Here is a 23,591-nt window from a genome sequence, read left to right on the forward strand (position 1 = left end):
TGAAAAACACCATTGTTGCACAAAATGTGTGTGCTTTCAGATGGCTAATGAAATACTTCAGTTGAAGTATTTTATTATTTGAGTGAGAAATTACCTCTTTCTCAAAAACGATGTTACTTCAGAGGGACCAGTTTCTCTCAGAGGGACCAAAAACTCTACATTGCTCGTTTACCAAGAAAGTTGTTACTAAACGATGCTTAAATTTAAATTATTTGCAATAGTTGTGTGCGTTTAGATGGTTGATTTCGAAACCTCAAGTACTAAATCTGAGGTCTCGAAATCAAATCCATGGAAAATTACTTCTATATCGAAAACTATGGCACTTCAGCGGGAGCCGTTTCTCACAATGTTTTATACCATCAACCTCTCCCCATTACTCGTCACCAAGAAAGCTTTTATGCTAATAATTAATTTGAGTATTACCAATAGTGTCCACTGCCTTTAACATACAAGGCATTTATTGTGCAATTCATTGAGAAAAGTCGGCCACTTCGTTCAAAGCGCAAACCATTTTAATGCAACACACTTTAGGCTAGGTTGGGAGTGGCATTCGAGTGCTTTGTTGTTGTGTCCATATTTCTTGTCGAAAAAAGGCCTTGCGCTGTTATCGACACCAATACACACGAAGCCAGTGCTTCTCTACATCTTCTCGACACTTAAAATGATCGAGAAAAATATACAAGTTAGACGGACTGATTTGATGACAAAAATGAGACTTACCGTTAAAGTACTTCAGTGGTGGTGTGTTCGATGCGCCGGACTAGAAACGTATGAATGGCTGCTCTCAAGCAAACAGCTACTATAGTTTTAAAATGTGCTCACCGCACCTGGCGAGCGTACGTGCAAACATCGTTACAGCCTTGCGCAATAAATTATTTGCATACGTCTTTAAATAGTTAAGGCGTTTTTGCCGGATTGGTCATCGTGCGCCTGCGCAGCCAAACATACATGTTCTAAAAGTATACGGTCATGGAATGTTTAAAGCCATTGGACCCTTTCGGTACAGAATTTTTTTTTTACAGATTTACAAAAAATTTACATGGTTTACAAAAGGTAATGGTGAAAGACTTCTCTTGAAATATTAGTCCATGAAATGCTTTACTTTTTGAGAAAACGGTAAAACAATATCAATTCTCGTTAGCGAGAATTACGGATTTATTTTAAACACATGTCATGACACGGCGAAACTTGCGGAAACAAGGGTGGGTTTTTCCGTTATTTTCTCCCGACTCCGATGACCAATTGAGCCTAAATTTTCACAGGTTTGTTATTTTATATATAAGTTGTGATACACGAACAATACTGTTTTTCCTGAAAGTGCCCAATGTCTTTAAACTAGCTAAGTCTGTTGTGTTCTGTGCGCAGAGCTAGAAACGTATGAACGGCAGCTGCTCACCTAGACTTGATTCAAGTCCCTTGATCGTGTGAGGTCCGAAACACAACGCGCCAGCAGTCAAGTCACATAAGACAAGTGCGCCCCCATCGTCAAAATGTAGTTATTGCAGCTTGTCCCGCAAGCAGAACAGGTTGGGGCCCGGAAAAAAATTATTTTCTGTGACGCTGGCACGGGATTGGGACTTGAGTCAAGTCTACTGCTCACCGCACCTTGCGTCCAAACCTCGTTACAGCCCTGGTTACAGCCCTGGTAACGACCCTGCAAGGTTTTAAACGGACGTTTAAGAACGAGCCACTATTTCTTTATTCTCATTCATGAATGCCCTTTTGAAAAAAAAAAAAAAAAAAAAAACGATTACAGACATTGACAGTTGCAAATTCGAGGTTTGAAATATTTTTTTCAAAAACTTTGTGAAGAATCTGTTGCGCGTGGGTTGTTTGTACGCGCGCGCGCTTAGAAGTAGATTACATGCTGTTACAAACAGCTATGAATTGCTTTACGCGGGATAATTTTGCGCGCCTGACACGTGGAAGCCAGCCGGTTATAAACACTGGTTAAAGGCAGTGGACACTATTGGTAACTACTCAAAATAATTACTAGCATAAAACCTTCCGTGGTAAGGAGTAATGGGGAGAGGTTGATAGTATAAAACATCGTGAGAAACGGCTCCCTCTGAAGTGACGAAGTTTTCGAGAAAGAAGTAATTTTCCACGAATTTGATTTTGAGACCTCAAGTTTAGAATTTTGAGGTCTCGAAATCAAGCATCTGCAAGCACACAGCTTCGTGTGACAAGGGTGATTTTTCTTTCACTTTTATCTCGAAATTTCGTTGACCAATTGAGCTCAAATTTGCTCAGGTTTGTTATTTTATGCATATGCTGAGATACACCAAGTGAGAAGACTTGTCTTTTACAATTACCAATAGTGTCCACTGCCTTTAATACCAACCGTTTAAACACCCCCACGTGACGCGCTCTCCACCAATAGAGAAACTGTCTGGGGGTATTTATGAATTGCTTTTCAGACTAGCTTTATGTCAGTATATCGTGTTTATTTATTTTATTTTGAAAAAGATGAACCCTACTATAGTGAGGACAGCTTATACACACCAACAATAAACTGCTTTTTAGACAAGCTAAGTATATCGTGTTTATTCATTTTGCTTTGAAATAGAGAACCCTTCTATCCCGAAATGTCAATAGGGACAGCTTATTAGCGACCATGCCGTTACTTTAGGGTTAGTTACTGAGTCATTTATACTTTAATCATGGGATGGAAAGAAGGACATGTACTTTCTAACTCCAATAATTTGTGTTCGTCCTCAAATTTGTTTGTCTACTTGTTAAAGGGAAGGTACACGTTTGGTAATTGTCAAAGGCCAGTCTTCTCACTTGGTGTATCCCAACATAAGCAAAACATAACCAAATTTTGAGCTTAATTGGTCATCAAAGTTGCGAGGAAATGACGAGAGAAAAAAACACCCTTGTTGGACGAAATTGATGTGCTTTCAAATAGGAATAAAATATTCCTGGCAAGGAGTCTTTTATTATTTTAGTGAGAAATGACCTCTTCCTCAAAATCTACGCTACCTCAGAGGGAGCTGTTTCTCACAATGTTTTATACTATCAACAGCTCTACAATCCTCGTTTACTAAAGAACGAGTTGGCATTGCGGCCGGTTGATTTAAACTTCAAATTAAAAAATACACAATATCACCCATTCGTATTACACTATTGATATGCTGAAAATAATTTCAGATTTTCAAATTGAAATCCTGGAATGTTGGCTTGAATGGTTCTTCTCATGGATCAGAATTGATAACAATCTGCAAGACTTTTGTCAACACAAGTACTTTACTCACAATACTGACATCAATGCAATAACATTAAATTCAAACATTAGGATTAATATATAAACTTAGGATATGTTTTCCCGGAATTATTTTGCAGAATTTCATTAAATTTCATTAACTCGTACTAAAAATTACGCAAAACATCCTCGAATTCATTCAACTAAAATGTTTGTTTTATGGCTTGCTGGCTTGCTTGCTGATTGGCTGCCATGGCTTGCTGGTTGGCTTGCTTGGTTGCTTGCTTATCTGCTGACTGCTTGCTTGTTTGGGACAGTTAATTTCTTGCTTACTTGTTTGCTTTGCTTGTTTGTCTGTTGCCTGTTTGCATGCTTTTCTGCATTGCTTGCTTGCTGGCTTGTTTGCTTGCTCGTTTGCTAGCTTGCTTGCTTGCTGGCTTGCAGCTGGCGTGCTTGCTCACTTGCTTGCTAGCTGGTTGTTGTTGCTTGTTTGCTTGTTTGCTTGTATGCTTGCTTCTTGCTTGCCTGCCTGCTTGCTTGCTTCATGCTTGCTTGCGACAGTTAGCTTTGTTTACTTCTATTTTCTCTCTCCTTGGCACCCAACTGTTGTTCTACGAACGTTATATTTCAAGGTTTTAGTTTTTGCCTGACTACAGTTATTGTTGAAAGAACAAGGTCGTTGCTCTATGCAACTACAATAGGAGGCCTACCCAAGATTATGGGGTCTACCCTAAACAGTACGGTTCGATTCGCACGAGTGAACCTACAAGGATCCCGTAAGCCATGGAGCTCATACCACAACTAAAAATGGCTGTTTCATGTTGCAATTCTCTCACTATGTACAGCTACAGTACTGTTTTGCTGTTATCGGTTCTCATCGCTGTTTTTACGGGGTCAAACTGCTGCATGCACAAGGCTGATCCATGTCCGTGCAAGGATCAGACACTTTGTAATTTCATCACGAAAACTCCGCAGAAAGAGGTAGGATTTGCTATTTTCTTTAATCGCATGTCCTTTCGTGTTGATTGACAGACATGTAGACAGCCCGACCCCGACGGACACAACAAAGCTTGTCTTTCTGTGTATGCCCAGCCGAACCCGACAGACACAACGAAGTTTGTACGTCTGTCTGTGCTAGCAAGAATCAACACAAGTTTGTGTGTCTGTCTGTCTGCATGTCTGTGTTTGCAAGATAATTTGACAGTACCCCCAAAATGATTAAGGGACCATAGACAACATCAGGAAAGTCCACGGGTTGGCGCTCCACTATACATCGTTGTCTGGCTGTTTGCCTGTCAGTTTGACTGTCTGTTTGATTCATTGTTTGTTTGGTGGCGTTGTTTGTTTAATTGTTTGTTTGTTAGTCGGGTGTTTGTTTGTTTGTTTGCTTGTTTTTGGTTTCTTGTTGGGGTTTTTGTTTGCTTGTTTTATGACTTGGGGCTGTTGTTCGTTTGTTTATTTGCTTGTTTGCTTGTCCGTTCGTTCGTTTTATTTTATTTTTGTTGTGCTTGGGTGTTGTTTGTTTGTTTATTATTATTATTTTTTTTTTTTTTGTATTTTTTTTAAAGTTTTTTGTTTAGCCGATGATCTTCCCGTCAAGGAAAGTCGACAAACTCACACAATGGTACAGCCGATCTCTCTCATACAGTCGTCTATGTCTTTGATTATAAATCTTACAAATCACAAGTTGTGATGAAGATGTGACTTATTCAAGTCATTGTGACATCTGCGATTTACTTGATAGGATCAAAGCACAACTCACATGACGTTATGGCTCTCATCCCCATAATGAAATGTAAGAAAACTGCAAGCCTTCACAATTTGAGACACGGCTTTTAAAGTGTTGTCAGATAGAGTCAGATTTAAAAAACAAAAGTTCATGAGTTGAAAGAATTATCATACTCTGATGGTTTTCAATCGCAGCTCTTCGTTTTTCAAGTCTCAGACGTGAACTGGATGGAATATGACTGGTCTTACATAACAACTCTGGTAAACTTCGCTGCGTATAACCCGGATGAAATGTGCTATGCTCACTCCAAGGGTGCAAGATATATCAGGGCCGGTAAGTTCCAGTTTAGGACAGCCCAACTTATAGGCCGAGTCCAAGTTGGTAGCTACAGCTATACGGCTACGGCTGAGTCGTGACGTCATCGTCCGTTGAAGTATAGGACGTCCTCAACAACAGTCGTAGCCGATAGCCGTAGCTGCCAGTTCGGATACGGTCTCAACATAAGAATAGGTAAACTAATTCCAACCCTCTAACTGAAAGAAATGTGAAATGCATTGTCAGGGTTAAAGACAGTGGACACTATTGGTTATTGTCAAAATCCAGTCTTCTCACTTGGTGTATTCCTCCATGATCTCATCATGCATTAAATAACAAACCTGTGAAAAATTTAGCTCGATTGGTCATCGGAGTTGCGAGATAACTATGAAAGAAAAACCATCCTTGTCACACAAAGTTGTGTGCTTTCAGATGTTTGATTTCGAGACCTCAAATTCTTAACTTGAGGTCTCGAAATCAAATTCGTGGAAAATTACTTCTTTCTCGAAAACTATGTCACTTCAGAGGGAGCCGTTTCTCACAATGTTTTATACCATCAACCTCTCCCCATTACTCGTTACCAAGTAAGGTTTTATGCTAAAAGATATTTTGAGTAATTACCAACAGTGTCCACTGCCTTTAAACAAAGAACAACTTATAGAATGGAACTTGAACCTGCGACCTCACTGTGAGTCTTTGTGTCATGGGGAAATATGTCCGCCAGAGATTCTGTCCCCAATAGGGAAATTAACATGGGCTGGAGGAGGAGGGACCAAAAGAGGGCGCTATAATTAGGAGAAGTTTACACAGTTCTCCGTATGGGAGGAACAAAATCTACGGGTACCGTGTTCGAATCTCCTGCTACACCGCTGTCACAGGGAAATCTGTCTTCCGGATATTCTCTACCAAAATGAGATATTTTAATCATCCGCTATTCAGACTATGCTTAAGAATTACTCAAAGAAGGGCGCTATTATCGGGATAATTTTTTGAACAGAGTTCGCAATAGTACGAGGGGACAAAATCTACGGGGGACACAATCTCAAACTGGGCTTTCTAACGCTCTTTGTAATTATTTTAAGCTTGTCAATTTTAACCTACGGGATGGGGGGATAGATGGGGGGGGGGGACACCCAAAATCTCCAACTGAGCTTTCATAACGCTCTTTGTAGTTCTGTTAAATGTTTGTAAATTTTTGTGATGAGGTTGTTATTAGAAAATAGTTGAGTGCTTGTTTTCCTACGTTCTGATTCTCCTAAATTTGACACATTATTCCGTTGTTTGTTTTATTGTATTATTAGTGGGCTACCCGCTAAACGAACTATCCAACGTCACATATCGCAGCGTCTGGGTGAAACAGCAGGTCGAGTTGGCCACTAAACAATACACGGATGGCATAAACATCGACTTTGAGAAACCCCTCAGTCGGAGTAGGTCCGAGATGCTTACTGCGTTGGTAAATGAAACAGCCCAGGCATTCCGTGCCGCAAATCCCCATGCACAGGTCAGTATTCTCCATTCAAAGGTTGTGAAATTGTAGATTGCCGGTTCTTTCAATTGACTGCTTTGTTCATGTCATTTATACCTCAAATTGTCAGTTTAGTTAGTGATAATTTTTGTGTTAATTTTAGTTTAAAGGCAGTGGACTCTATTGGTAATTACTCAAAGTAATTATTAACATGAAATCTTATTTGGTAACGAGTAATGGAGAGCTGTTGATGGTATAAAACACTGTGAGAAATGGCTCCCTCTGAGGTAACATAGTTTTCGAGAAAGAACTCATTTTCGACGAATTTGATTTCGAGACCTCAGATTTAGAATTAATTTGAGGTTTCGAAATCATACATCTGAAAGCACACAACAACATGTGACATGGGTGTTTTTTCTTTCATTATTATCTCGCAACTTCGACGACCGATTGAGCTCAAATTTGCACCTAGGTTTGTTATTTTATGTAGATGTTGAGATACACCAAGTCAAAAGACTGGTATTTGACAGTTAACAATAGTGCCCACTGTCTTTAAGTGATACCAAACGTAATGTTGTACTAATGTTGGCGCATTATCACGTTCCCACGTCCCACACGCAAACACACCTTAAATACCGTCAGTAAATTAGCCTCTGTGTGATGTGTCAACCACACTGCACAACCCACAAAACCTCAATGGTGCTGGTTATTTGATCCTGGTCAGTACCAATCAAAACACAATGATCAATGAAAAAGCTTTCATTCGATGTACACAAACTTATCAGTTCATAATAACAGGTTACGTTAGACCAATGGCGTGACTTTTCCTGAAGTGTAATGTAGAAAAATTTAATTTAAAAACAACAATCTCATGAATGTTTATGGTTGTTTTTACAAATGGGCCATTTCAAGTTGAACTATTTTAATTGTATGTTTGTTTGTTTTTTGTTCTGCAACAGATAACGATTGATGTCCCCCACGCCCCATGTGGTTACGGTCGTTGCTACGACTACGTCAAGTTAGCTTCCATATGTGACTTTTTGGTCATCATGGACTACGACATGGTGGGACCATCCCATGACGCCCATTCTAATGACGGCATCAACTATGTTAAACAGGGTTCGTATGATATAACTTGTATTTAACCTTTACAACAATGTAATAACAACACGTAATTATATACTTCATGCATAGAATCCTCTCTGATTGGTTAAAAATGGAGTCATGGAAATAGCTATACACCCTTTTTCTATCAAGATGACGTCATCGTGCGCGGGGTTATTTTACGACTGTGTTACACAACACATGGGACCAACGGCTTTACATCCAATCCAACGGACGAAGTAGCATACGTGTCTTGATTTTAAGGACAAGTGTTACTGGGACTCGAACCCACACTCTGCTGATCACAAACAACGGAGCTTGAGTTCGGTGCTCTAAACCGCTAGGCCGAGTTCTTTGAGTCCAGGTATTAAGTTTGGACTTCATAAATCAACAAGCTTAGCCCAACGCAATTCCTACGGCTTCTGGTTTGCTTAAAGCCACATCATTTGCATGACCAAAGTTTTGGTTTGTTCTGAACAACCGTTTTTACATTCTACCTTGTCACTTCAGGACTGCCAATGGCTTCCTCATGTCAGGCAGACGTTTGTTAAATACGAACCATACATTATGGTACACTGTATTAGGCTTTTCAAATTAGTCAACAACCCAACGAGTAGTCCAACATGATCCAGGAGCAAGTTGAGCTTCCAGGGCATTTTCCTCGAGTTTTGTAGTCACTCTTAATTGTTTTCTTCTTCTCATACTACAGGCTGGGAGGCATTCTTAAAGGAAGGCATTCCCGCCAGTAAATTGGTTACTGCAGTGCCATGGTATGGCTACGACTTCCCCTGCACTCATCTCCTAAAGGTACGGCTTTAAAGACACTTGACGCCTTTTGGTGATTGTCAAACACCAGTATTCTGACTTGGTGTATCCCAACATATGCATACAAACAATAATTTATCTGTGAACATTTTGACTCAATTGGTCATCGGATTTGCAAGAAAATAATGAAATAAAAACACCCTTGTTCTCTAAAGAACAAACTCAATCTGGCAAGTAGATACACACATGGTGTTACCGTAAACCAAATATACATTGATAACTCACCATGCAATTGAAATGCCTCAAATCCTACAAACCCTTGTTGCACAAATTTGTGTTCTCTCAGATGACTACAGAGGCAAAAGGCACGAACTATTTTAATATGAGTGAAAACTTGTCTCTTTCCCCAACACTGTGTTACTTCAGAGGGAGCCGCTTCCTACAATGTGTTATCCCCTTCAATTGCTCTCCACTTTTTACAATAATATTTCTTATTTATTGGCAAACTTTTCAGTAGTTAACATGTCAACTGTGAAAGTTTCAGTTGACATCTTTGTGTTGGGAAACAGGAGAACTGTTCCTGTATTTTCTTTCTTTCGAGAAAGCCAAAATCCCTCGATGCTTTAAAACGAGTTCACAGTGGGTTAAAAATACTTTTTTTGTTTTGTTTTCACTCAGCCATGAAAAGAACTTACCAACAGTTAATAGAAAAGGGTTGTTCTGCTGTGTGGTTATCTTTTTGCTAACAACATTTTTGTTCTCTTTTTTTTTCTTTTAGGACAACATATGTTCTTATAATGCTCCACAAGATGAAAATGGCATCGTGACAGCAAATGACGTCATGACAAAGAGAGGTGTGCAGAAGTACGGGTCGCGCGTCCAAGTTGTGTATAAGCGTATTACACAGCTATTGAAGAATTCTACGACCGGTCGAATCTTCAATGAAACGTATGGGTCGCCATTCTTCAATCACTTGGTAAAGACTTTAAGATGATCATTGTAATAATAATTAAATAATAATATGGATTTATAACGCGCACTTCTCCAGAAAAGCGAGCAAGGCGCCTAAACGAAAAGAAATCACATTATACAAATTAATGAAAATGAAGAATACACAAACATATTGTTAAATTAAACCCAATATAAGTGTATGTGAACAAGTGTGACTTTATACAAAGTTTATACAGTGCTAACACACATCGGTGTATATGGGTAATTTTCTGTGTTATATTATACAGGTATCGGGTCACATTCACCAACTGTGGTACGACGACCCAGAAAGCCTGACGCTCCGCTACAACAACGCCAAATCCTTCCAGCTCCGTGGCGTCTCAATGTGGCAAGCGGATTGCTTGGATTATTCGGACGACCCGGAAGCAAAAGCTCTTACAAAGGCAATGTGGGATGCTATCAAAACCTTTTTCATGTAATAATAATTTAGCTTATTGTTTCTTTGGTGTATTACTCACTTAATTTAATCGGATCCGGGTTGGATTTCACAAAGAGTTTTATGTCAGAAGACTAGTCTTATCTCGAGTAAGGACGAGTTGCTCGTCCTCACTTAGGACAAGACTTAAAAGTTTGTAACAACTTCTTAAAGGGTCTTGGTACGTTGTGTTGGACACAAAACACAATTTCAACATAATTTACATTAAACTCACACAATTTGAAGACAATATTCTATAGAAAGCTTCCCCTTAAAATATTACTTGCTGAGGTGCTGTAGTTTTTGAGGAATTAGTAAAACAAGTCACATAAATAATTTTTCGTCTCAGGAGACAAAAATCGTTTAGCATGTAAAACGTGTTTTCGTTACATTGTTGTTCTCATTTCTCAAAAACTACAGCACCTCAGTGAGTAATATTTTAAAGTAAGCTTTCTACTCTTCAAATGGTGTAAGTTTATAGGCAGTGGACAATATTGGTAGTTACTCAAAATAATTATTATCATAAGACCTTTCTTGATTACGGGTAAAGGGGAGAGGTTGATAGTGTAAAACTTTGTGAGAAACAGCTCCCTCTGAAGTAACGTAGTTTTCGAGAAAGAAGTTTTTTTCAACGAATTTGATTTCGAGACCTGAGGTCTCGAAATCAAGCATCTGAAAGCACACAACTTAGTGAGACCATGGTGCGAAATGTTTTTTTTTCTTTCATTAATATCTCGCAACTTCGACGGCCGATTGAGCTCAAATTTTCACAGGTTTGTTATGTTATGCAAATGTTGAGATACACCAACTGTGAAGAATAGTCTTAGACAATTACCAATAGTGTCCAGTGTCTTTAATGTAATTCTGTGGGCATTGTGTTTTGTATTACAAAAAGTACCGTAATGCTTTAGTCGTACGACTTTAGTCATAAGAGGAACATCTATGTGAATTAATTGACCCCAGGACAGGGGCATAAATAAATGTGCATCCTCTATCGAGTGCAAACAGGGGAAATTAGTAGGTTAGCGCTTTAATATCTTATTGGAATATTAAAAAGCTTCAGGCCTAAAGTCTTTTAATATTTTGGGGGCATCTGAAAACACACATGTGCAAAAGGGTGTTTTTTCTTTCATTTGTTTTTCCGACTTCGATGACCAACTGAACCCACATTTTCATAGAAAACTGGTCCTAGTCAATTACCAAAGATGTGTCCAGTGCCTGCATTCGGAGTGAACCACTTGGGGGTTCGTTCTTATTTATAGGCCCTGTATCCCCATATATTTTATACATTAGTGTACGATCCTTTGTTGCTTAGTGCAGAGGGACAATACCCTGTTCTGTAAAAACAAAATCAACGCTGTAAAACAAGGTGTGCACGTGTGCTATATAGTCCAAGCACTACATTTTGTAGGCTTATTTTGTACTCAGAACTACACTTAGTATTTAGAATGCTTAAAGGCAGTGAACACTCTTGGTAATTACTCAAAATATTTATTAGCATTAAACCTTTCTTGGTGACGAGTAATGGGGAGAGGTTGATGGTATAAAACATTGTGAGAAACGGCTCCCTCTGAAGTGCCATAGCTTTCGAGAAAGAAGTAATTTTCAACGAATTTGATTTCGAGACCTCAGGTTTAGAACTTGAGGTCTCAAAATCAACCATCTAAACACACACAACTTCGTGTGACAAGGGTGGTTTTTTCTTTCATTATTATCTCGCAAGTTCGATGACCGATTGAGCTCAAATTTTCACAGGTTTGTTATTTTATGCATATGTTGAGATACACCAACTGTGAAGGCTAGTCTTTGACAATTATTACCAGTAGTGTCCACTGGCTTCAAAACACACACCCGCCCAAGCCACTTTACTTATAGCATATCTGACACGCATAGGTGATGTTCCCAACAATTGCGTGCAAAGCCCCTGTGAAGTTTCTGCCCAAATAAATATTGTTGTTGTTGTTATTATTATAGTATAGAGCAAAGTCATTGCTCCATGTTCCTGCTACTTCTAATAACGCGTAGTAGTCCTGTCGTAGTGAACAATATTGAACAGCAATACGGTTGGATTCGCATGACAGACTCACACAGCTGTCGGTCTATATACCAATGTTGATCTTATGAAAGACATTATGTATATCAATTTCGAAATAATTAACATAAACTCTGCCACCTGCTTCTAGAAAAAGTGTATTTTTATATGTTTTTATTTTTGGTGACGTCATCGGTATTTTTATTTTTAACCAGACCTTCGCAGACTAATTATATGATGGTAAAGCAACAAAGGGTGTACATTTCAACAACAAAAAACAATAAATAACGCCTTTTCAAAGCATTGTAACAGTCACTTTCGGCTTAGACAAATCAAAAGGTCAAGAAAAAGGTCACCAACCCATCCATTTTTTGTGAGTTAAAAGCCCTTTCACATGATGTATAAATTGTCAAAATAGCTTATAGTGGTTGAGGAAATAATATGAACTTATGAAATGATGAAGACTATAGACGAGACATCTGAAAGCACATAACTTCGTGTGAAAAGGGTATTGTTTTTTATTTTTTATATTAAGCTACCTTTGTGGGCAGATTTATTTGTTTTCCATAAACTGTCTGGTATACTTTATTGGCTGTACAATAAATATATCGTGATGCATGAAACCTTTACATGACAACGATTACCGAAGTGCCACGATTACCGATTCAGGCAACAAAGTTTAATCTTAATTTTGCTGTTGACCAACATTGCTTTAAAACTTACCCCAAGATATTTTTCCCCCCAATTGTTTTTATGCAACAACTCTCCATTGCTCGTTACTAAGTAAGTTTGTATAACAGCTAGTTTGAGTAATCACCAATAGTGTCCAGTTTCTTTAAAAGGTTCCTTTAAAAATGGGCGGATCGTGTGATATTTCACATGGGTTGAAATGTAAACACTTTTCCCTTTCAAAGCCCCTAAAATAGTCTACACACTAAAGGTCACGTAGGTTATTCGAGTAACTCCCATGCGATAAATATTAAGTCACATGCACCATTGAGGTTAGTCTTGGTTCAAGACTCTCCTGGATTTGTCACAAGAGGGCGCGCTATCACCCCAACGCGCTATCAACCACGAACCGCTATCACAGGAGAACCGCTATCCTGTGATAGCGGTTCTCCTGTGATAGCGGTTCGTGGTTGATAGCGCGTTGGGGTGATAGCGCGCCCTCTTGTGACAAATCCAGGAGAGTCTTGAACCAAGACTACATTGAGGTAGGCACACAGCACGAAAGTTACAATGACAAAAGTGTTTTCGTAAATAAACTATAGGAACGCCGCACGGCACATTTTTCCTCGTTTTTTCCCCCATGGAGGCCCAAATGGGGGAAATGCACAAAGCGTCACATTTATTATTATATCGAATGAGAAATAAATGTTCCAGACTAAAATGGAAAATGATAATTAAGTTTGGTTTAATTACTTCTTCCTTGCTTTTCTGGGGTTTGGGTGACACACTTTTTGGGCGACAGTGCATTTACGTGTATACACTCTCGTGCATCCTACTAACGTATTCGTTTCTTAAAATATGTTTTGTTGTATGTACAGTGTACTTGTAAAGTTTCTGCCCGGAGTAAAATATTGTTGTTGTTATTATTATAGTATAGAGCAAGGTCATTGCTTCATGTTCCTGCTACTTCTAATAACGCATAGTAGTCCTGTTGTAGTGAACAATGCGGTTGGATTCGCATGACAGACTCACACACTGAACTACACAATGATCCTTTGGGTCTCATATAGCTCATATCACAACTAAAAATGGCTGCCTCATCAGGTTGCAAATCTCTCATCATGTACAGCTACAGTAGTGTTTTGCTGCTAGCGGTTCTCCTCGCTGTTTTTACGGGGACAAACTGCTTCATGCATAAGGTTGATCCATGCCCGTGTAAGGATCCGAAACTTTGTAATTTCATTACGAAAACGCCGCAGAAAGAGGTAAGAATTAGTATAACTTGTTTCATGATAACTGCATATCATTGTTTGTATATTTTTGCTTATTATCACCAACTCATATAAACACTAAATTGGTTGCTAACCACTGAAACGTTTGACCTCCGAATACAGAACTGAATCGTCGGTTATTTTCACTTGCCAATGCAATCACACCAAGCCTCTTTAAAGGTCATGGACCCGTTGGTAATGTTACATAAAATAATTGAAATCATACGAATCAGTTTTTAGTAGCGAGCGACGGAGAGCTATTGATGTGTAAAACATTGTGAGAAACTGCTCCATCTGAAGTAATGTAGGTTTTTTCGTCTCAAAATAAAATACTTCGGCAGAAGTCTATTTCCATGCGTCACAAAGTATTATGCAACAATTAAAATGTTTTTTTCTTCGCAACAATTAGAATGTTTTTTTCTTTCTTTCTTTCATGCAAATTCAATGACCAATTGCGCCTTAATTTTCACAGGTTTGTTGCTCATGCATAATGTTGTGATATTGTCAATTTATTATAAATTGCAGCTCTTCGTATTTCAAGTCACAAACGAGAACTGGATGGCGTATGACTGGTCTTACATAACAACTGTCGCACTTTTCGGTCCGTATACCCCGGATGTGATGTGCCACGCTCACTCCAAGGGTATTAGACTTGTCATGTTCGGTGAGTTCCAATTTAGGACAGCCCATCACTTATAGGCCGAGTCCGGATTGACGTCTACAGCTTAACGGCTATGGCTGAATAGTGTTGTCATCATGCGTTGAAGTATATGACGTCTTGCGCACAGTCGTAGCAGATAGCCGTAGCTGACGATTCGGAAACGGCCTCAGTATTATTAGAATAAATAACTAACTAAAATCCTAAATTTAATGAAATGTAAAATGAGTTGTCAGGGTTATAAAAGAACAACTTAGAGTGGCACTTGAACCTGCGACCTCGCTGGGAGTCTTGATGTCTTGGGGAAATTTGTCTGTCGGTGATTCTGTCTCCAATATGGGGAATGAACATGGGCTGGAGGAGGAGCTTTAAAAGAGGGCGCTGTCAGGAGAAGCTTGCACACGGTTTGACGTATGGGGGGGGGGCACCAAATCTCCAGGGGAAAGATCTCCTGCCACACCGGTATCATATGAAAATCTGTCCTCTGGATGTTCTGTGCCATTATGAGATATTAACATAGTCTGAAGGAGGATTTAGTAGAGGGCGCTATCAGGATAACCTATGAAAAGGGTTCGCCATAAATGATCGAGGGGGAATAACCTACGGGGATGGAGGTGTGGCCGGGGTGGCTGGGGGTGGCTGGGGGTGACTGGGGGTGGCTGGGGGTGGGCTGGGGCGGGGGGAGGGGGAGGGAGCACACACAAAATCTCCAACTGAGCTTTCTTAACGCTCTTTGTAATTCTGTTATGCTTGTCGATCTTTGTGATGAAATTGTTATTAGAAATTAGATGAGTGATTTGTTTTCTTATGTTCTGATTCTCCTAATATTTGACCCATTATTCCGGTTGTTTTTATGGTTGTTTTCTTAGCGGACTACCCGTTAAGTCAACTATCGAACGCGACACATCGCAGCGTCTGGGTGAAACAGCAGGTCGAGTTGGCCACTAAACAACACACGGATGGCATAAACATCGACTTTGAGAAGCCTCTAAGCCCGAGTAGGTCCGAGCTGCTTACTGCGTTGGTAAATGAAACAGTCCAGGCATTCCGTGCTGTAAATCCCTATACACAGGTCGGTATTCTTCATCGAACCTCATTGAATTGTCTATTGTTTTTTCTTTCCATTGACTGCTTTGTCCAGGTCATTCATCATGATGCTCCTTTTCATATAATTTATACATCAGATCTTCATTTTAGTTACTGATAATTTTAGTTAATTTTAGTTTAAGTGATACCAAACGTATCCCTTAAAGACACTGGACTATTGGTAGTGGTCAAAAACCAGTCTTCTCACTTGATGTATCTCAGCATATACATAAAATAACAAACCTTTGAAAATTTGAGCTCAATTAGTTGTCGAATGTGCATGATAATAATGAAAGATAAACCACCATTGTCACACAATGTTTGATGCTTTCAGATGCTTGATTTCGAGACCTCAAAATCTAATTATGTGGTTTCGAAGTCAAATTCAAATATTTTAGTGGATAATTACTTCTTTCTCGACTACGTTACTTCAGAGGGAGCCTTTTATACTATGATTAGCTCCACATTACTCGTTACCAAGTAAGGTTTTATGCTAATAATTATTTTGGGTAATTACCAATAGTGTCCAGTGCCTTGACGGTAAAAGTTGTATTATATTTATTGGCACATTAACGCGTCCTCTCGTCCCCTACGCGCATACATTCTACCCCCAGTATTAGGCCGTGTCCGAAACGGCGACTTCGGCTGCAGCTACGGCTAGATCGCGCGCGTCTGCCTATTCTTCAACACTGGTAGACGCGCTGATCTAGACGTAGCTGTAGCCGAAGTCGTCGTTTCGGACACGGCCTTAGTCTCTCTCTCTCTCTCTGCACATCAACCCCTACCCACACAAAACATCAATTCTGACCGTCATCTGATCAAATAAGTACCAATCAATACACAATTATCAAGAAAGCATGCCTTTAATTGTAGGCCTCACCATAAACTTTTCAGTTCAAAACAACTGATTTTACGTGTAGGATAATTTTGTGGCTTTTCCTCAAATGGAATGTAGGCAAAAATCGAACGTTAATTTGTTTACTTGGACATTTCATGTTGAAATGTTGAATTGTGTTCTGCAATAGATAACGCTTGATACTCCCCACGCTCCATGTGGTTACGGTCGTTGCTACGACTACAACAAGTTAGCTTCCTTGTGTGATTTTCTGGTCATCATGGACTATGGTATGTCAGGAGGTTCTGAACACGCCATATCCAATGATGGGATCAACCTTGTTAAACAGGGTTCGTATAAATAAGTGGGTGCGTTCGTTTAGTTTCACTGGGTCATCCCCGGTGTGTGGCGTTTTTTTTTTCCAGGACGAACGTGGGTAACTATCTGCACACGTTTGTCCTGGAAAACAAAACGTCACACACCGGGGTCGACCCAGGGAAGCTAAACGAACGCACCCTATATATGCCCTTTAGGAAGCCACAGTTTCGGTTCCAGATTCGGTTCGGGCTAGCGTGGCCCTCGCAGTTGTTTTGGCAAAATGCGCGTGCTTTGCGTACGTGCTCACCAGGGTTTCAGACCAGCGAACGGAGCCCGAAGCCGAATACCAAAGCCGAAGCCGTGGATTCGTAAAGGGTCATTAATGTCTTCTTACCTGTGTTTCATCAGGGATAAAGAACATAATTTTGTTTGTACCCTTATACACCGATGTGTATTGAAGTGCTTTGTTAAATTGTTACTCAGTTACATTCCCGAGTTCTGTGAAAAAAGCAACATCGAGATACTCGCTGTACAAACATTACTATCCAATATCAAACTTAAAGTAATACTGCAATTCATTGAATATGATATTAGACCAGATACAAAAGATACTCTACAAATAAACCGCTTAAGGGGCCGGGAAAATTTTGCATTCTAGATGCTCTGTGGTGCAATCTTAGGCCAATAAGAGGCATACAGAACGGAACAGAACATCTGTAAAATGTGAGCAGCAGTAAAACCTTTTGGGTTGACAACATCTTCAAGTGCGGATCTATGAACCAAGTTTTAGGGGAAAATACTGTCAAATAGTGAGCACGTGAGAGCGAAACCTTTACGGCATGGGTCCGGGCCCGCTGAAGGGCCCGGGAAAATTTTGTATTTGTAGATGCTCTGTGGTGCAATCTTTAGGCCATTTAGCGGCCAAATGGCAAACGAAATAGAACAATGAGCTGTGTGAATATTTGTGTTCCAGTGCTCCACAGTTCCTCGGTGCAAAACACGATTTTCATAATAAAGGTGGTCAAACGACACCGGGGAACATTGATACTGTGTCCCCCACCCTTCGAAAATGGGATGGGGTGGGGTAGGGGTGGGGTACACGTCCCTTCCACTCTTTCAAGGGGGAGGTGCAAATCTGTCAACGTTGGAGCATGCGTGTGAGAAGCCGTTACGGCTTGGGGTGCGGGCCCGATTAAGGGCTCGGGGCGTGGGCCCGATTAAGGGCCTAGGAAAATTTTGCATATTAGATGCTCTGTGATGCAATCTAGGGCCAATTTAGAGAGGGGATATTGTGTCATCCTTTGCCCACAGGATTAATGCCCATATAGGGACACAGGGTTTCGTCTTACACAGTGCAAAACTTGGGCTTCGTGATAAAGGTGGTCAAAAAGGTGGGGGGACATTTGATATTGTGTCCCCCACCCTCCAAAAGGTGGGGACATGTCCCCCTGCCCCCCCCCCCTGATTGACGCCCATGATTGTCTGTGATTAATAATTCCCGTGACGAATAATTCCTGATAAATTTTTTTCTTAGGCATAGAGGCTTTCCAAGCGGCTGGGATTCCCGCCAGTAAATTGGTAGCTGCAGTACCATGGTATGGCTTCGACTACACCTGCACTCATCTCCTAAAGGTACGGCTTTAGGTTATAGGGCTTCCTTTCATTGGTCCGTTCAATTTCCCCAAGCCAGTTAATCATGTTGTTAATGTATCTGAATTGCTTTTAAAAAGGAACCGGACACTATTACTCAAAATAGTTGTTAGCACAACAACTTACTTGGTAGCAAGAATGGACATCTGTTGATATTAAAATTTAAAAATAATAATATAGATTTTCTCGGCCACTTTCGGAAAAAGAGCAGCCAATTTAACCATCAAGCTATTCTATTTCGCGCGAAATCGAATGCTACTGAAAAGGGTAATTCGATTTCGCTTTATGATTAGTCAAATGTAATGTTGCGTCATTCGATTTAACAAAATAACCATTCAATTTAACAATTCATTAAACGAAATTGAATGGCCGAATTCTGAATTTGAAACGTAACAACTGGAGAGGCAAAACAGCTTTAATTCGAACGCATGAAAATGAAATTGGCTGCTCATTTGCCGAATTTGACCGAGAAAACCTATAATAATAATAATAATAATATTGTGAGAAACGGCTCCCTTTGAAGTAACGTAGTTTTCGAGAAAGAAGTATTTTTCCTCTAAAATATTTGAATTTGATTTCGAGACCTCAGAATTAGATTTTGAGGTCCCGAAATCAAGCATCTGAAAGCACTCAACTTCGTGTGACAAGGGTGGATTTTCTTCCATTAATATCTCGCAACTTCGACGACCAATTGAGTTCAAATTTTCACAGGTTTGTTATTTTGTGCATATGTTGAGATACCCTAAGCGAGGTAGTAGTGAGAAGACTGATATTTGACAATTATCAAAGGTGTCCAGTGTCTTTAAAGGCACTGGACACCTAAGTTTTTGTTCACACTATTGTGACTTCCCGACTTAACATGTACCCTGTGTTATTGATAATAGGAACCCCTACGTTTTAAGGAACACGTTGCCAATTGGATAGGTCGGGTTGGTCTTTAAAAAGCGTTTGTAACCGCTTGTTATAAATGATTCACACAGGTATCACTCGAAGTTGCGTGGTTTTCCTTTCACCTCGTCGACTAACACGGTCAGCCATTTATATGGGATTAAGTTCACTCACAAAATATTTATTTGTGTTGCTTTATAGGACAACATTTGTAATGTGAATGGTCAACAAGATGAATATGACGTGACAAAGAGAAGTGTGAATTATAAAATTATTACACAGCTGTTGAAGAATTCTACGACTGGTCGAATCTTCAATGAAACGTATGGATCGCCATTCTTCAATTATTTGGTAAAGACATTTTTTAAGATCATTGTCTGTGACTCTCCCCTTTTCAAGCACCCAGAGATCTATCAATTTCCTATGATTGTTGTGGTTTCAAATGTGTGGTTTTAAAAGGGTAACAAAGTTAGAGGAAATGGCTTCCAATCTGTTAAAGGTTTCTATTGTGTCGAAAACAGTTGTAAGGTATGTTTGTTTTTAGGAATATATTTTCAAGTATGGTTTTGTATCAAACATATTATGTCCAATGATGTTTTACTGGTCCTTGAAAACTTTCAACTTGTCCATAACTTAATAGATGGAAATTTGCATCGGGGACAGAGAACATTCATTTTGGTTATTTACCCATTCACACCAATGTTTTTTTAGCACTGTTTTAGTACTTCCCCGAAACCTGTGAAAAAATGAAAGGCATATTTACTCCATACCTGCATTCCATGTTCAGATTGATTCATGTATAACATAATATCCCATGCACTGGATTTTGAATGAGACAATGGCATTAAACAACTAGACAACTTAAAGCCATTACGCACTTTCGGAACAGAAAAATAAATAAAAGTTAACAGATTTACAAATAACTTACAGGGTTTAAAGAAGGTATTGGTTTTGTTTCATGAAATGCTTTACTTTTTGGAACAATTATCAATTCTCGACATCGAGAATTACGGATTTATAGTAACCACGTGTCATGACACGGCGAAACGTGCGAAAACAAGAGTGGGTTTTCCCGTTATTTTCTCCCGACTCCGTGACCGATTGAGCCTAAATTTTCACAGGTTTGTTATTTGATACATAAGTTGTGATACACGAAGTGTGGGCCTTTGGTACCGAAAGTGTCCAATTGCTTTAAATTGGAGCCCTTGAAGGCAGGTAACTACACGAAACCACAGGTTACTATAACTTTTTCCCCGTTTTGTTTCACAGAATCCCACTACGGGTCACATTCATCAACTGTGGTACGACGACCCAGAAAGCCTGATGCTCCGCTACAACAACGCCAAATCCTTCCAGCTCCGTGGCGTGTCAATGTTTCAAGCGGATTGCTTGGATTATTCGGACGACCCGGAAGCAAAAGCTCTCACAAAGGCAATGTGGGATGCCATCAACACCTTTTTTATGTAATATCAACAAAAGAATGTCGTGGCCGAGCAAATGAGAGCACCGAACTCAAGCCACGGTACTATAAAAAAAAATAATAAAAAAATAGTAAACTTGCGGGTACAACTTTGTAATAAACTATGTTGAGGGGGTATTGGTCTTGACGTTTCGAGCATACTCTGCTCGTCTTCAGGAGAAAGAAGCGGAGCATACTGCTGAAAAGGAGCAAAGTATAGTGCTCAAAACGTCGAGACTAAAACAGCTCTTTTCAGAGCCAACACTCACCCAAATGATTTTTATTATATTAGTCTAAGCTCCACAGTGCCAAAATGCTTAAAAACATTTTTACCTTACTCTGTTTGCTCCCCTCAATATGTTTATATTAAAATGTGAAGTAGGACATGCTGATCATGAATCAGGGTGGTGTATACAATGTTGACCCGGCGAAAGTGCATTTTGGGGTTAAAAAAATGGCCGCCGTTTTTCCCCTGAAACCATATAACAAAACTTAAATTGACATCTAGAAAATTAAGAGACCGATTCAGCCCAAATTTGGCTGAAAGTTAAAGGTTTGTACATTTTACATTTTAAATATTTCAAAATTCAATATGGCCGCCATTTTGCATACAAAATAAAATGGGGGAAAAGACAACATAGGTTGTACTTGCAAGTTTACTATTTATGTATTTATTCATAGCAGGCCCTTATCCCCACATCACCATGCAAAGCTTCATTCAAATGGTGTTTCTGTTCATCAGAGTGTGGGTTCGAATCCCGACACTCAGTCTTTGAGCAAGACACCTATAATTGCTTTACTCTACCCATGTGTAAATGGTTACCTGTGAGGGCAGAGGTGGTTCTTATGATGATAGTAGCGCATATTGTTGTTGGGGCTGGCTGTATACTCACTAGGGAGCATGGTTTAAAGAGGTGATTCTCACCACTGTATGTCAGGTATATCTTTTGTCTTCACCTAGTAGTATATATTTGTGGGAATTCGGGAGAACGGTTAGCAATTTCTTTTTATGCACGACGGAACTCCCACTGTCGTAATGCTTTTTTAATTGGGAAATGTTTTTCTTCGAATTCAATTCAATGAAGGGAATCCTTAAAAAAAAAAAAAAAAATCAGGAGTACTTTTGTGTATGGCAATTCTAAAATTTGAATTCTTCAGACTAGCAGGACAGTTCCTGTGTCACAGATTCGGGGAAGTTTGATGTAGTTACGAAAGAGACGGTGAACACCCATACACAAATCTGAATGGGTTTACTAATACTGGATGTTGCTATAATAATGCAAAGGCCTGCCCCGAACCATCTGACATAGCAAATGACTCTATAGACGATGTTTCGCCGGGCAAAAAGACGCGTTAGTCATGGTAAGATTGCGTGCACTTTCTAGCTGGCCGCCAAAATATGAAGGTTTTGCCCGGCGGCATGCGCGCGAATCATGTTATGGTTTTCGAGTGACGTCAGAGGTCACATCGTCTATAATCTGAGGTTAAAGTTTAAGCGGTTATTTTAGACAACTGAGCAAGTCATTGTACCATAACAGTAATCAAATCTAACACCATTATTGACACAGCAACTGTCCATAGGCTATAATAGTCTGTGGAATGGCAAATGTGCGCGGTATTTTGAAACGGCTGATCAAGTCATTGTACCAGACAGTATTAAAATCTAACACCTATTACTTTTGACATAGAAACTGTCTCTATAGTCTGAGGAATTCAAATGTACGCGGCATTTTGAGACGTCTGAGCAATTCATTGTACCGGACCTTATTCAAATTTAAATCGCAAATGGCTGTATTGGCACGGTGGTTGAGTATAGACGATGCCCGATGTGGACGCCCGGACCTTGAAGACTTCCCAGATTATGGCTGGAGGCAGCTCTGCTAGCCCCCATCGACAGTCCCATACGTAGGCCTCCGACTCCGTACTTTGGCGTGCTTCGGTATTAAGACCGCCCTTGCACGAAGTCAAGGCCGTGTCCCAGGCGCCCAAACCCAGCCGGGCAAGGGCTCCGCCCACCATCTCTGTCGTGGCCCTTAAAATAACGAACTGTGTATTCCGTGCAAGGCGATGGACCAGCAACGTGTGGACCGCTACCTTCTAGGCAACCACCGTGCCAATTCAATCATCATCTGTAACTTCCTGAGCCAGTTCCATTAACAGGCAAATCAGTGGGTTCTTTTTCCGGTACCAGCTCACTCGACCTCTTGTAAGTAATATTGTCAATGTTGTTAAACCACAAACGTTCCACTTTGCTTTGGGGGGAAATATATACTTCGTTTGCTCTTTAAATGCACTGTACACCTTTGGTAATTTGTTGTTATTGTCCAAAGACCAGTATTCTCACTTGGTGTATCTCAACATAATTATTGTGCATAAATTTGTTAGGGGTCATGGTTTCGTAAAATGTGTTTCACAGCAACTTTATGGGCAGTTCTAAGTTGTCGTTTTGAACGCAGAAATCGTTCATTATTTTTTTTGCCGTGCCAATACGTATGGCTTAACAATGGCAGTTATCGCCTTTGCTCACTGCCAAAGAAGTTCAAAGTCAAGGACAAGTCAACACGAAACCCATTCTTAAAACAACAACACATTATTTTATTTTAATTATAAAATGACAAATATCTACAATCACACGATCCAATAATTGCCACAGTCAAAATGTCTTTAAAAGATACAACATTTATAACATTATCATGTAACGACAAATACATTT

At 39.8% G+C, this 23,591-nt stretch overlaps 2 protein-coding genes and 1 long non-coding RNA gene across 3 annotated transcripts; all 3 read left to right on the top strand.

Annotated features, from left to right (window-relative positions):
• Nucleotides 1-3,994: 3,994 nt before the first annotated feature.
• LOC117287721 (di-N-acetylchitobiase-like) lies at nucleotides 3,995-10,277 on the top strand. Its single transcript, XM_033768221.1, has 7 exons — nucleotides 3,995-4,186; nucleotides 5,129-5,267; nucleotides 6,551-6,753; nucleotides 7,677-7,836; nucleotides 8,531-8,628; nucleotides 9,365-9,562; nucleotides 9,825-10,277. The coding sequence occupies exons 1-7, from the start codon at nucleotides 4,013-4,015 to the stop codon at nucleotides 10,014-10,016; spliced, it is 1,164 nt and encodes a 387-aa protein (XP_033624112.1). The 5' UTR covers nucleotides 3,995-4,012; the 3' UTR covers nucleotides 10,017-10,277.
• A 1,497-nt stretch (nucleotides 10,278-11,774) lies between these two features.
• On the top strand, nucleotides 11,775-13,447 carry LOC117288374. Its single transcript, XR_004518877.1, has 2 exons — nucleotides 11,775-13,045; nucleotides 13,259-13,447. It is a non-coding gene; the product is annotated as an uncharacterized LOC117288374 (long non-coding RNA).
• A 169-nt stretch (nucleotides 13,448-13,616) lies between these two features.
• Nucleotides 13,617-21,953, top strand: LOC117288111 (di-N-acetylchitobiase-like). Its single transcript, XM_033768810.1, has 7 exons — nucleotides 13,617-13,978; nucleotides 14,510-14,648; nucleotides 15,512-15,714; nucleotides 16,754-16,913; nucleotides 18,416-18,513; nucleotides 19,621-19,770; nucleotides 20,689-21,953. The coding sequence occupies exons 1-7, from the start codon at nucleotides 13,802-13,804 to the stop codon at nucleotides 20,884-20,886; spliced, it is 1,125 nt and encodes a 374-aa protein (XP_033624701.1). The 5' UTR covers nucleotides 13,617-13,801; the 3' UTR covers nucleotides 20,887-21,953.
• The last annotated feature ends 1,638 nt before the right edge of the window (nucleotides 21,954-23,591 follow it).

Source organism: Asterias rubens, chromosome 3 (genome assembly GCF_902459465.1).
Source record: "Asterias rubens chromosome 3, eAstRub1.3, whole genome shotgun sequence".
NCBI lineage: Eukaryota > Metazoa > Echinodermata > Asteroidea > Forcipulatida > Asteriidae > Asterias > Asterias rubens.

Bases quoted from the DNA above. Each gene is read 5' to 3' on its own strand.
- LOC117288111 (XM_033768810.1), top strand. From the start codon at position 13,802: ATGGCTGCCTCATCAGGTTGCAAATCTCTCATCATGTACAGCTACAGT. The intron at 18,514-19,620 runs GTACGGCTTTAG...GTTGCTTTATAG, and splicing joins CCTGCACTCATCTCCTAAAG to GACAACATTTGTAATGTGAA. The intron at 19,771-20,688 runs GTAAAGACATTT...TTTGTTTCACAG, and splicing joins CGCCATTCTTCAATTATTTG to AATCCCACTACGGGTCACAT.
- LOC117287721 (XM_033768221.1), top strand. From the start codon at position 4,013: ATGGCTGTTTCATGTTGCAATTCTCTCACTATGTACAGCTACAGTACT. The intron at 7,837-8,530 runs GTTCGTATGATA...CTCATACTACAG, and splicing joins CATCAACTATGTTAAACAGG to GCTGGGAGGCATTCTTAAAG. The intron at 9,563-9,824 runs GTAAAGACTTTA...TATATTATACAG, and splicing joins CGCCATTCTTCAATCACTTG to GTATCGGGTCACATTCACCA.